The 12170-nt window shown below is 41.3% G+C and overlaps 4 protein-coding genes across 5 annotated transcripts in view; 1 reads left to right on the top strand and 3 right to left on the bottom strand.

Annotated features, from left to right (window-relative positions):
- The window catches only part of LOC106741760 (platelet binding protein GspB-like), a 12985-nt gene extending 9994 nt beyond the window's left edge, over positions 1-2991 (top strand). Inside the window, exons 5-7 of one of the 2 annotated variants that reach the window (XM_014614072.1) lie at positions 446-1225; positions 1340-1474; positions 2432-2991. In XM_014614072.1, coding sequence (XP_014469558.1) covers positions 446-1225; positions 1340-1439 — 880 coding nt within the window. In that variant the 3' untranslated portion in view covers positions 1440-1474; positions 2432-2991. Of the gene's footprint in view, positions 1-445; positions 1226-1339; positions 1480-2431 lie in introns of both variants that reach the window. The other variant, XM_014614062.1, reaches the window with a different exon arrangement.
- Positions 2992-3448: 457 nt separating this feature from the next.
- On the bottom strand, positions 3449-6426 carry LOC106741943 (cytochrome c oxidase subunit 6b-1-like). Its single transcript, XM_014614406.1, has 2 exons — positions 4142-6426; positions 3449-4081 (listed from the first exon to the last, which is right to left on the bottom strand). The coding sequence occupies exons 1-2, from the start codon at positions 4312-4314 to the stop codon at positions 3847-3849; spliced, it is 408 nt and encodes a 135-aa protein (XP_014469892.1). The 5' UTR covers positions 4315-6426; the 3' UTR covers positions 3449-3846.
- On the bottom strand, positions 6427-10305 carry LOC106741938. The gene is made up of 6 exons (XM_014614392.1): positions 9877-10305; positions 9615-9768; positions 9392-9538; positions 9020-9300; positions 8620-8926; positions 6427-8522 (listed from the first exon to the last, which is right to left on the bottom strand). The coding sequence occupies exons 3-6, from the start codon at positions 9393-9395 to the stop codon at positions 6706-6708; spliced, it is 2409 nt and encodes an 802-aa protein (XP_014469878.1). The 5' UTR covers positions 9396-9538; positions 9615-9768; positions 9877-10305; the 3' UTR covers positions 6427-6705.
- Positions 9454-12170, bottom strand: part of LOC106741573 (protein starmaker-like) — a 6171-nt gene continuing 3454 nt past the window's right edge. Inside the window, exons 3-4 of the mRNA XM_014613710.1 lie at positions 11010-11327; positions 9454-9538 (exon numbers count right to left, since the gene is read on the bottom strand). Of these exons, the coding sequence (XP_014469196.1) occupies positions 9454-9538; positions 11010-11327 (403 nt within the window). The remainder of the gene's footprint in view (positions 9539-11009; positions 11328-12170) is intronic.

Raw genomic sequence — 12170 nt, 5'->3', positions numbered from 1 at the left:
AAGTCACAAAACTTTTGTCTGAAACATTTTTCTTTAAAATGTCGCGTTTACGAAAAAATCGGGTGAGACGGGTGGTCTGGGACACCCTGTATATATATAGTAATATAAAATATTATTTTTAAATGTTTTCTCGATTATTTCTCCTGTATAATTTCTACATTATTCCCCTTCTATTCATATATATATACGTATATATATGAATATATATATATATATATATATATATATATGAATATAGAGAAATAATCGAGAAAACATTTAAAAATAATATTTTATATTACTAATGATAATTATATTAGTTATAATTATAATAATATATACGTATATTATTGTATTATTTACTGTTATAATTATACGATAATGTAGAAATCATCTAGAGAAATGTCGGAGGAATAATCGAGAAATTGTACGCTGTTTTCATCGATCATAAAGATTGTACTTTCAGGCTACCAGAGGCGGGAGATCAATTATTGAGCGAGAAACTCAAGGAAGTCGCCAATCACACTCGCCAGCTCTCCAAGAAGAAACTGTCATCCAACGATGCTTCCGAAAACTCCATACTTCCTACTTCGTCGTTCTCAAAACCGTCTAAAGTTACATTAGAAGAAACCGTGGGAGATCTGTCGTTGCAAATACTGCCGAAAAACAACATGGCTACGGCCAATAGTGTGGTAGACAACTCGCAAAACGACACTTCCCCTGGTTTGGAGCAATGTAATGATATTGAAAGCTCGTCGACGATAGATACGCTTCCGAACGAAGTGACGCCAGCGAGAAAGAATCAAACCTCGGCGATTGTGTCGGAGTCTTGTAATGACGAAGAAGACTCGCCCGACCAAGACCAATTGCTCTGCGAACCAAAGCTAAGTAGTACCCCTGTATCAGTAGAACGAAATAACGAATGTACGCAAAGAAACCGTAAGGTAGATATCCCTGTGGCTGCCATATCTCCAGTGCTAGGACTATCGACAGTAGATTGTTCGTTATGTCTGGATAATGAGCAACGAGATAAGAAGAAAACGCAGTCGCCAGCACAGCCGCCGATGACAACAGCGACCACGACGACAACGATGACGACGATGACGATTACGACAGCGACGATGATACCGAAAACGACCTCTTCGACGATGATGAATACAACGCCAACGACGACGATGACGGTGACGACGACAACGACAACGATTAAACCTTATGTATCGATATTGACACACTTGAAGACACCAAGGTGGGTCGCCTTATCTTTAAAATATAGCCTGTCGCAGTACTCGTTCCTGCGTTGTCCGTGGATTAGCTAAAAATTTTGAGATTTTTTGTGGTTTCTCTCTGCTCTTTTAATCAGGAACGCGAACCCCAACGGAATCCTGTGCCCGTACGATTTGATGGGTATCTGCAACGACGGAGATTGTCAGTTTGTTCATCAATCAACGAGTTCTACATGAAATAACACTTACTGAACATATTCAACATGATATACGTAAGGTGGTTCTGATTTTTCAACGTAAAATGTGTCAATGTGGGTCGTGCGCGCACTCGGGAAGATAAACTCATTGAAAAATATAGATTAGAGTTTCCAAATGACACACACACACACACACACACACACACACACACACACACACACACACACACACACACACACACACACACACACACACACACACACACACACACACACACACACACACACACACACACACACACACACACACACACACACACACACACACACACACACACACACACACACACACACACACACACACACACACACACACACACACACACACACACACACACACACACACACACACACACACACACACACACACACACACACACACACACACACACACACACACACACACACACACACACACACACACACACACACACACACACACACACACACACACACACACACACACACACACACACACACACACACACACACACACACACACACACACACACACACACACACACACACACACACACACACACACACACACACACACACACACACACACACACACACACACACACACACACACACACACACACACACACACACACACACACACACACACACACACACACACACACACACACACACACACACACACACACACACACACACACACACACACACACACACACACACACACACACACACACACACACACACACACACACACACACACACACACACACACACACACACACACACACGTGTGTGTGTGTGTGTGTGTGTGTTGCGTGCGTGCGTGCGTGCGTGTGCGCGCGCGCGTGTGTGTGTGTGTGTTGTCGATAGTGATCGCGTAAAATTTCGTTTCAACGTAAATGTCTCCGTCACTTTAATAATTTACACACATAATAACAGTTAGTTATAACAATCCCCTTCAAGCAAATGCCTTTGCTTTCGAACTTGCAGGTGATCATCGTTTTATCATCGTAGAAGTTGATATATACATCGATATACGACGACGACGGAATTACGTGTTGTGCTGGCAGAAGCAACACTCGAAGATGGTAAGTTGTCTACATCCATGGCAGACGCTTTTGTGCAACAAAATCCCGAGATCACCGTTTTATTTTGTAAAGAAGTTTTACGCGTGAGACGGGATTAGTTTTCTTTTTCTTTTTTACGTCGCGTTGATGAAGAAGACGCGAGAGAGGCACCCGCAATTCTATCGAAAGTTCAAAACAAATCCCTACGAGTGTCTATTTTTACGATTACGAGAGGAAAAAAAGTGTCACAAACTGCAAGCAATCAGTGTGGTTGCTGTAAAAGACAGAAGAAGAGAGTTGGTCACACTTAATGCAAGGAAGAATTAAGACTCGAAAGAAGAGATGGTCCAGCAGCTGTGAATGGTTCAACGATGAACATTTGCGTCAGTTAGTCTTTCTTCATACTTCTATATAAATAAGTTACCTCATACTAGTAAATATCTTATTTCTGTACAATAAAATTGAATATTTTTTTCTTATATCTGGGTTGTGTTGATTTTATTGCGAAACTACCCTCCTACCTCATACCACTGCTGATACGGCTAGGATGGTAGGTTTTTCCCAAACCTAAATGAACCACAATTCACTTTTTATGCTTGTTTCTACTATCATGGTTTAAATCTAATCGATTAACTCAACGGAATTGACTAATTGCATTGAGTACTCAATTCAATTAATTTCGTCAATTTCGTTTAGTTCATCGTTGATTAGAATTTAAACCACGATGGTAAGAAACGGGCATTAGAACGGCAAATGTTTGCGACACACTTAGTTTTACACAAAATGGATATGAAAAACAACAGGGGGGGGGGGGGTAATTTGTTCATATTATTTTATTTATATTACTTTACTGCTCGTTTTAATTTTTTATTGAATATAATTTTATAAATCTATTCTGTACAATAAAATTGAATATTTGCAATTTTTGAATATTCGCATTGTTATATTTCCATACGTTCGATCACAATTGTGAATGTCATAATAAATGTAATTTTGTGAGTATATCTTTTTAATGGAATATATAATGCAAGAATTTTTGGCATGCATTTTCTCGCTTTTAACGTCATCAATAAAGGGTTGTTGCAGCGATAGACTGAGAGCTTTAATGTTCTAAAATTTTTGCACTAAAAATCTGTTTGTAACTCATATTTTTTAAATCCTTGCGTTTTATGATCATGAGATGTTTATATATATATGTAGATTTCATCATTTATTGCTATTATGTATTACCCAATCATAATTCTTGTAGTTAGAGTATAATATATATAATATATATAATAAATAATTCTTAAAGGTAATTTTGATCATTCGTTATATGAAATCATCCAAAAATGATCTTCATATGCCATATTTGTAACCAGGGAAAGCACCCTGAGTCTTATATTTGTGCCAGGCTAATCGACCTGAGAGTCTAAGTTCATCCCAATTTTCTATCCAAGCGTTTGGGCATATAGACTTGAAGACATCTTTAAACCACGCGCACGCCTCGGTACCTTCGCCCAAGATATGCTCGCAGCGATAAAAGTCAGTGTACATGACGAAGCATCTCTGCGTTTGATTTTGCTGCTGAAATCTACGATGAGACACGAGGTTGATTTAAGCGCGATACACCTTGAATTTATCATCGGCATACCTTGGATCATAATCGAAATGTCTGCCTAATAATGATATCTGCTCTTGCGATTCATCTTTTCGCAGACATGGATTGTCCTCGTCTACCTCGATAATTATCTCTTTCCTGGCCGTTTCCTGCGGTTGCCCCCGGGGAGATTTTTCAAAAGTTGCATCGTTCATCTGTTCCTCCATTTTTCTCAAAGATTACACCGCATCCTTCATCTCTTCTTCCGTTTTCTTCGAACAATGGCTGCATTCAGACCATTGAACTATAACTATACTGGAACGAACACGCCTTTGTCCTCGAGCAATTGGAGTTATAGTGAAGAAATAGTAAAATTTTTTAGAAGAATAATTGACCATAGTCAATTTTCATTCCATATTTTCTGGATTATTTGGAACTTGAAAAGGCTGACTTTCTTTTCCTTTCTGGCCATCATAGTCAATATATAGCATTTTTATTGACGTATATGATATAAGGCGGTACAAAATTTCTTAGGAATAAGCATACGCATGCGTCGTTAATCACAGCTAACTAAACAAGGCTGTTATTCTCTACGTCTACGACGCTGGAGCGCTAATCAAAAGTGTAAATAAATGGAGTAAAAAAATCTATATCATTCGCGGGTAACGCGCACTCGCAAACAGTAATAGAGTATTATTTTCGCAGTGTGAATATCGTGTGATATTATATTAGGAGCAAGCGTTAGCGAGTAACACGTCGGGCAGAAAAATATTATCCTTTAGACTTAAGAATTAAATTTCTCGATGAACGCGTTACGCGAATAAATACGATATCTGCAGCGAGAATTGCTCTGTTATTTTATACCATATGCCGTCACGTTACTTTTATGTTTTACGGATATAAACACGACGGCTTACCTATATAATAAAGACAACTTGTATGTAATAGTTATGCACGAGGAATTAATATTGTCATCTTCGGGACTATATACGCTCCTATGCTTCCATTATTTCTTACCCTATTCACTTTAAACATTGTATATAATTACTTGAGACCATGTAGAAATGCATATCTCCACGATTTCATCTGTTCAGTCGTGAGATTCTCGTGTAGGGAGTCTACAAAACTATAGGAATAGAGCAATGGAGTTGGCCGTACAACAAAATTATAGATTCTCGACTTTGTCTAATTATCGGAATCGATGCACGCAGAAAGGAGTCTAACAAATAACATTGCTAACTTACTGGCAGCAATTTTTAAATCCACTGCCACAAATAACCTATCTATATTATTTATATTAAAAAAAAAATATATATATATGTATATATATGTAAATATATGTAATTCATTGCTGAACACAATTACGAATGCAATTAAAACGGAAGTCGACAAGTGGAGGATGATTTTTTTTTCTCAAAGGAGCTTAATTAATCTTAAGATTAATGATTTCTAGGTACTACAAAGGCAGGTTCTATCATCCGACACTTGACATTCCGATTAGTAAAAGGCACTATTCAGGTCCCAATATTGTTCAGTTAATCGACTTAGGGGTTCAAATCAGGATTCCGCGATTCTTACAATCCTCCGGTCCTTCACGTCTTCACTTCTCCACTACACGCAGAATACATTTCGCATATACGCGATGTAAATATGGTAAAATTTCTAAAAATAATATGTAATACTCCTACATATCCCGAATTTACAATTTGGTAAATGTGTCACAATAACGAGTCTTTCGACTACGATCGCAATTACAACAATTGCGCCGATGATCAATAGATATTATCATCGATAAATAATTGACTCTTAGAACGGAATAATGGAAAATACTGGTGACGTCAAGAGAAGCAAAATAGTGCCGTGTAGAATCTCTTCGGTACATACACATTCACCGTATACACGTCATATCCAAAATATGGATATTGTAATGATTAACCTTTTCAGGGATACTCATACTCCTAATAAACATCACCTAACAATAACATTATATGAATGTTATAATTTCCCACTCAACGATGTAACTGTTATATATAGTTTTAAAAAACCGTTTTTTTTTATTTTTGGAAAGAAACTAAAAAAATTCGCGAAAAAATCCAGTTTTTTTCCAAGCCTTTAAGACTATTTACATATGACATGTTGTAATGTGCTTATATTGTGAGCAATTATAACACTAATGTAATGTTACTGTTGGTTATCGTTTACTGGGACACGTGCAAGTGCACGTTTAGATCAGTTCAATTTTCCTTTCTTGATTCGAACATCGTCGACAATATACAACGAACAATACCGTGAATAAATATTCGTCGTAGAATTCCACAGCGAGAAGGGTGGGAGGGAGGGAGGGGGGGGGCGAGACCCCCCCCGTCATGCGATTGACAGATGTCATATTCGTGTCACTTCGAAATTAAATCAATTAAATCGGTTTCCCTCCGAAGTCGATAAATTCATCCCTGAAAAGGCTAAGCTACAAAAAAACAAAGAAAACGTCACTACGATAGGTCCAGCCTATCTGCATCGAGTTTCTATATTCGCATACCACCCATGTTGGCAGTACGATGCGAACAATAACGAGCGATATCGCGAACGAGCACTACGACGTGTGCGTTTATCTCGAGCGATTATCTCAAGGACGCGAGATACGGCTGGCAGGTCATCCGCTGCACCGGCTGATAAATCCTCCTCTGCACTGGACTGGCGGTTACGCTGGCGCCGCCGTTCTGCCCGTAACTGTAGGCGTTTGAATCCTTGGACAAATCGCCAGTTCCCGGTGCGCACTCCCCGACGGGCCGGTTCTCCTGGAGCGGCGAGTCGTTCCCTAACTGCTGGCTTCCGACGGCCTCGTTTCTCTTCCGGAACTTGGTAGAATACTTGTAGAAGTCGGACATCTCGAAGGGCTTGGTCACCTCGCGGTACGGTTGGTACTTGCCCGCCTGGACCACCGTGCAGTTCTGCGGCGAGCCCAACGGCGGTCGCACCGTCGTGTCGTCGCAGACGTCGTGGGATGGCTTCGACTCGGCAGGTATCTCCAGCACTTTCGGCCTCGTCGCGGGCTGTTCATAACGCGTGTGAGGCTGCTGCAACATGTGCTGCCGCTCCTCGAGTTTGTCCCTCTTCTGACGATTCACCGGACTCATCGACGGCCCGGCGACCATCATCTGATCGTCCTTCGCGCCTTCGTTGCCGACAGTCTTGATGCGAGCCGGTGGCGGGCTCGACTGGTAATGCGCGTTCTTGCGCACGGCGATCAGGTTCTGGTCGAGACCCACGCTCACTCCCGAATCCAAGGACGTCTCGTACCACTCCTTCTGGCGGCTCTTGCGATTAGTGTACTCCGTCGTCGTCGTGATGTCCTTGCCGTCGTGCGAGTCGTGGCTGTGACTCGACTGCCACGTCTCCACGCTACCCAACGACTGCGTGCGCAGCAGCATCTTGTTGTTCACCGGCGGCATTTGCTGCTCGGACAGCGGTAACAAGTGGACGGAGTGGTGCTGGTGGGACGACGACGACACGGAGGTACTGGGCGCAGCGACGGCAGACTTGGTGCCGGCGAGCGCGACGGTGCGATAACGCGACTGCGCGTCCGGGTTAACGCCGACGTTGTGCTGGGCGTTCCGCCGTCTGCGATCCAGACTGCCAAATCGGTCGGTGGGCATGGCTGGCTCGTCCATGCTCACCCAGACGATGTCGTCGTCCTGACGTATCCAATAGCCGGCCGGCAACTGGCCGTCGATCATCGGCGCGCCTGTGTGCCGCAAGGTGTTCTTGCCGCTGGACGACGACGACGACGAGTCGCGGTCCGCGGGACGCCTCTGCACAGGCTGCGTACTGTTCTTGTAATAGATCTGATAGTCGGTGACGGGGGCGTAATGAGAGGCTCGAAAATCCCTGTCGTAGGATATCTGGCTGCTCCTCCGCACGATGTCCGCATTGTCCAAGTGCTTGTACTCGACCGAGCCGTACTGCAGCCTGTAGTTCGGCGGCGGTGCCATGTGCTCGTGCAGCTGCTGCTTCTGCAGGTATTGCTGTTGCTGCTGAAACTGCCGATAGCGCATCTGGCGCTCATCGTCGGTGTAAGTGTTCGGCACATAAGGACGGTACGTTCGATCGAAGTCCTGACAGTGGTCCCGGTGGCCGCGAGAACCCCCACTGCCGTGGGAGTACGTACGGGCGCGGTATTGGTCAGGCAGGATGTAGATGTTCTGGTTGTCGTTGTGATCATGCTCTACGATCTTGATATTGGCCGATTCGACCGGACTGACGCCGGGATAAGTGTGGTGGTGGACGTTACAGAGGTTCGGCACGGCCAGCTGCTCCTCGTACCCGTGTCCGGGATATCCTGTGATACACTTGTCCTCGGGCCCCAGGGGACTGAGGCTAATGCCGGTTTCGTGAAGTATACCTCTCCCGACGGACTTGGCAGCGTTGACCTCGTTCCCTGCCGCACACGTAATCACAAAAGCGTCTCATTGAGGTCCTGTTCGTTTCAAAATTGTTTAAGAGCTTTGTGATGTTTTTCGCCTTATCCGATATACCTGTACCGTCCAACGGTGGTCGTGGCTTCTTCGTTCGGTGCTTCACGTTAACGTGCGAATGCGTGTTGTAACCCCCTTGCATCCCGGTGACTGGCAGCTGCGTCGTCTGCCGGTGTACCTTACCGCGACTCTGCCGGATGAAGTTCAATTCGGTCTCCAGTTCCTGCAACCTTCGCTGGCCCTGCTGATAGGCGAGTCTGTGCTTGCGTCGTGTGGCCTTGCTCTCTGTGGGATCATTGACGACCTCCAGCGCAGCCTCCACTATTCCAAGCTGCACCTGTCGTTCTAACTCCAATTCCGACTCCTCCTATGTGTACAAAGAACGGTATCAAATTCAACGTACCTTTAAAGACCTGTTGAAACATTATGTAAACATTACGTCAATTTCGCTTCGACTCACGGTATCGATTGTCTTCAGTTTGTTGATTAATTTCGTCGGATACATAAGTGCAGAGCCCACTCTTCTGCGGAAAGTCGGTGGACTCTCCCCAGGCTCTAAAGGTATTTCCGGAGGCAAAACTCCCGTTATCTCCGCCTCTTCCACGCACAAGTTCTTCAACTCATTATTCTTCTGAGTGAGCTTCTCTTGCAAGGCCTCTCTACGCTGACGTAGCCACTGGAGTCTTGCGGATAATGCGTCATCTGCCAAGGTTGCTGGCGTACCTTCGTTTCCTGCCATCACTGAAGATCAAGATACACTTAGTATCAGTGGTACAATCAATTGTGAAAGTTGAAAGTTATGCTGTATTAGTATTAAATAATAATCACTTACCCATATTATTGAGTGAGATATAGTAAATGGGTCGGCCGTAATCTTTACATTTGATCTAGTTACTATATTTTTTCAATATTGCCGCATCCTGGACTGGCATTGGTGACGCTGCCACTGCTGCTCATGTTTGCCATTTGACGGAATGCACTGAAACACAATTCTCCGTTCTCGCAAAGGCAGCTATTCTTATATACACAATCGATACATGAGCAATGATTATTACCAATGTACCGATGAACTTCCTTGTTAGGTTAAGCATTTCGACAAGGATACGTTGATTACTTCATTACGGGTGTCAGTCGTTCGCAATTGGGTTACAAGGCACCCCGAGTGTAACTGCGATCTCGCGCAATAGCGATTTCTCACGATTCTTTCATCTGTAATCCAGCGGAAAAAGAACAGAGTTTCGCAGATACCAGTTCCATTGTGGCACAACCGACGCCAAGAATGTCCGTATCCTTGTGGCGGTTGCGATTTTCACTTACTGGAAAAGAAGTCGCGACGTTCTGCACAGTCGGCCCTCAGATAACAATATACGTGCACAAAGAGCGCTTATTCGTAGCGGCAAACGCAGTTTTGACACGTTATCGCGAAGTTTGGGCTAGAGATACAAACTCTTTCTCCCCTTGGTAAAGAGGGAACGGTTCTTAGCGCCATCTACTCGCAGATCCGGACACGACCGAACTAAAATACGTGGTGTGAGAATGCGCGCATATACAAGTAGTGTGTGAAGACCGCATTGCCGTTCATCGAGTCTAATGTCCGGTTGCATATCCACTCTATTCCAAGATCGGTCGATAATTCTTAGCAAATATTTTTGTATATTGCTAACCTTCAAAAAGTGAGTGCTTCAATACTTTCCTAAGGCTTTTTCAGACAATTAGAATATATGAAAAAGACTAATAATAATTTAAAGCGAAATAAGTTTGCATAATATTTATTTAAAGCATTCGTGAAAATGAATCTTATTGTAAAGAATTATGTATAAGTAGTAATTATAATTACAATTTATTCAACATTTGTCAAGGTATTCATATTTTCTTTTAGCTTTAATTATGTATTAATTCGACTTACAGAATAATCCATCGAGATATCAATTCAGCGATAACAGACTATCTTTTAGTAATAAGTTAAACAATTACCTGCTACATATTAATATATAAATTCAATGAGAATTTTTTATTAAATACTAAATATAGTAAGAAAAAGAAGGGGAAAGGCAAACTTATTAATTATTAATTAATCTGTATAACTACTTCTAGTATGAATAAATAATATGTAGAAACGTTATAAACGAACTTATAAATTAAATCCAGTTAAAATAGGATACAAAGATTGGCTTTTTTTAAAAAAGGATATATCACGAATTATCTTAACAGTATGTTCCTCAATTTTACCATTCACTTGTGCTTTTCTTTTTTCAGTTGATTTATCACTTGATTTATCATTTGACTTATCGCTTGATTTATCACTTGACTTATAACTTAATTTATCACTTGATTTATCACTTGATTTATCACTTGATTTATCACTTGATAGTTTAGTATTTGATACAAGTTCTTCACATTGTATATATTTTTGTTCTTTATTTGAGCAAGTTGTTTCTTTATCAGATAACTTTATGCTTGAAATTTCATCATATTGAATATCTAGATGTGTTTCACTTGTTTGAGGAAATTTGACATTAAATTCTTTAGTACCGGATGCAGGTTCCTCATGTTGAATATCTATATGTATTTCATTTGTTGATTTATCATCAGATACTTCGATGCTTGAAGTATATTCCTCATGTTGGGTATCTATATGTGTTTCACTCCTTGATTTGTCATCAGATGTTTTAATGCTTGAAGCAGATTCCTCATGTTGGGTGTCTATATCTGTTTTACTTGTTGCCTTGTCATCAGATACACTAATGTTTGAGACAGATTCATGTTTGGTCTCTGTATGCAATTCACTTATTGATTTGTCATTAGAAGATACGTTAATGCTTGAAGCAGATCCCTTATGATTGATATTTATAGGTGTTTCACTTGTTGATTTGTCATCAGATACACTAATGCTTGAGGCAGGTTCATGTTGGATATCTGTATGTGTTTCACTTATTGATTTGTCATTAGAAGATACGTTAATGTTTGAAGCAGATCCCTTATGTTTGACATTTATAGATGTTTCACTTGTTGATTTGTCATCAGATACTTCGATGCTTGAAGTATATTCCTCATGTTGGGTATCTATACGTGTTTCACTCCTTGATTTGTCATCAGATGTTTTAATGCTTGAAGCTGATTTCTCATGTTGGGTGTCTATATCTGTTTTACTTGTTGCCTTGTCATCAGATACACTAATGTTTGAGACAGATTCATGTTTGGTCTCTGTATGCAATTCACTTATTGATTTGTCATTAGAAGATACGTTAATGCTTGAAGCAGATCCCTTATGATTGATATTTATAGGTGTTTCACTTGTTGATTTGTCATCAGATACACTAATGCTTGAGGCAGGTTCATGTTGGATATCTGTATGTGTTTCACTTATTGATTTGTCATTAGAAGATACGTTAATGTTTGAAGCAGATCCCTTATGTTTGACATTTATAGATGTTTCACTTGTTGATTTGTCATCAGATACTTCGATGCTTGAAGTATATTCCTCATGTTGGGTATCTATACGTGTTTCACTCCTTGATTTGTCATCAGATGTTTTAATGCTTGAAGCAGATTCCTCATGTTGGGTGTCTATATCTGTTTTACTTGTTGCCTTGTCATCAGATACACTAATG

Source organism: Dinoponera quadriceps, unplaced genomic scaffold, assembly GCF_001313825.1.
Source record: "Dinoponera quadriceps isolate SergipeBrazil2010 unplaced genomic scaffold, ASM131382v1 scaffold153, whole genome shotgun sequence".
In the NCBI taxonomy this organism is placed as follows: domain Eukaryota; kingdom Metazoa; phylum Arthropoda; class Insecta; order Hymenoptera; family Formicidae; genus Dinoponera; species Dinoponera quadriceps.
Note: the sequence above shows the minus strand (reverse complement) of the source record. Positions and strands in the feature narration are given on the sequence as shown.

What these genes read in the sequence shown, in the direction of transcription:
- LOC106741943 (XM_014614406.1), bottom strand. Translation starts at nt 4,314, where the DNA reads ATGGAGGAACAGATGAACGATGCAACTTTTGAAAAATCTCCCCGGGGG. An exon ending in CATTTCGATTATGATCCAAG is followed by an intron (nt 4,082 to 4,141) that starts GTATGCCGATGA and finishes GTCTCATCGTAG; the next exon opens with ATTTCAGCAGCAAAATCAAA.
- LOC106741938 (XM_014614392.1), bottom strand. An exon ending in AACTGAAGACAATCGATACC is followed by an intron (nt 8,927 to 9,019) that starts GTGAGTCGAAGC and finishes TTGTACACATAG; the next exon opens with GAGGAGTCGGAATTGGAGTT. An exon ending in ACCACCGTTGGACGGTACAG is followed by an intron (nt 8,523 to 8,619) that starts GTATATCGGATA and finishes CGTGTGCGGCAG; the next exon opens with GGAACGAGGTCAACGCTGCC.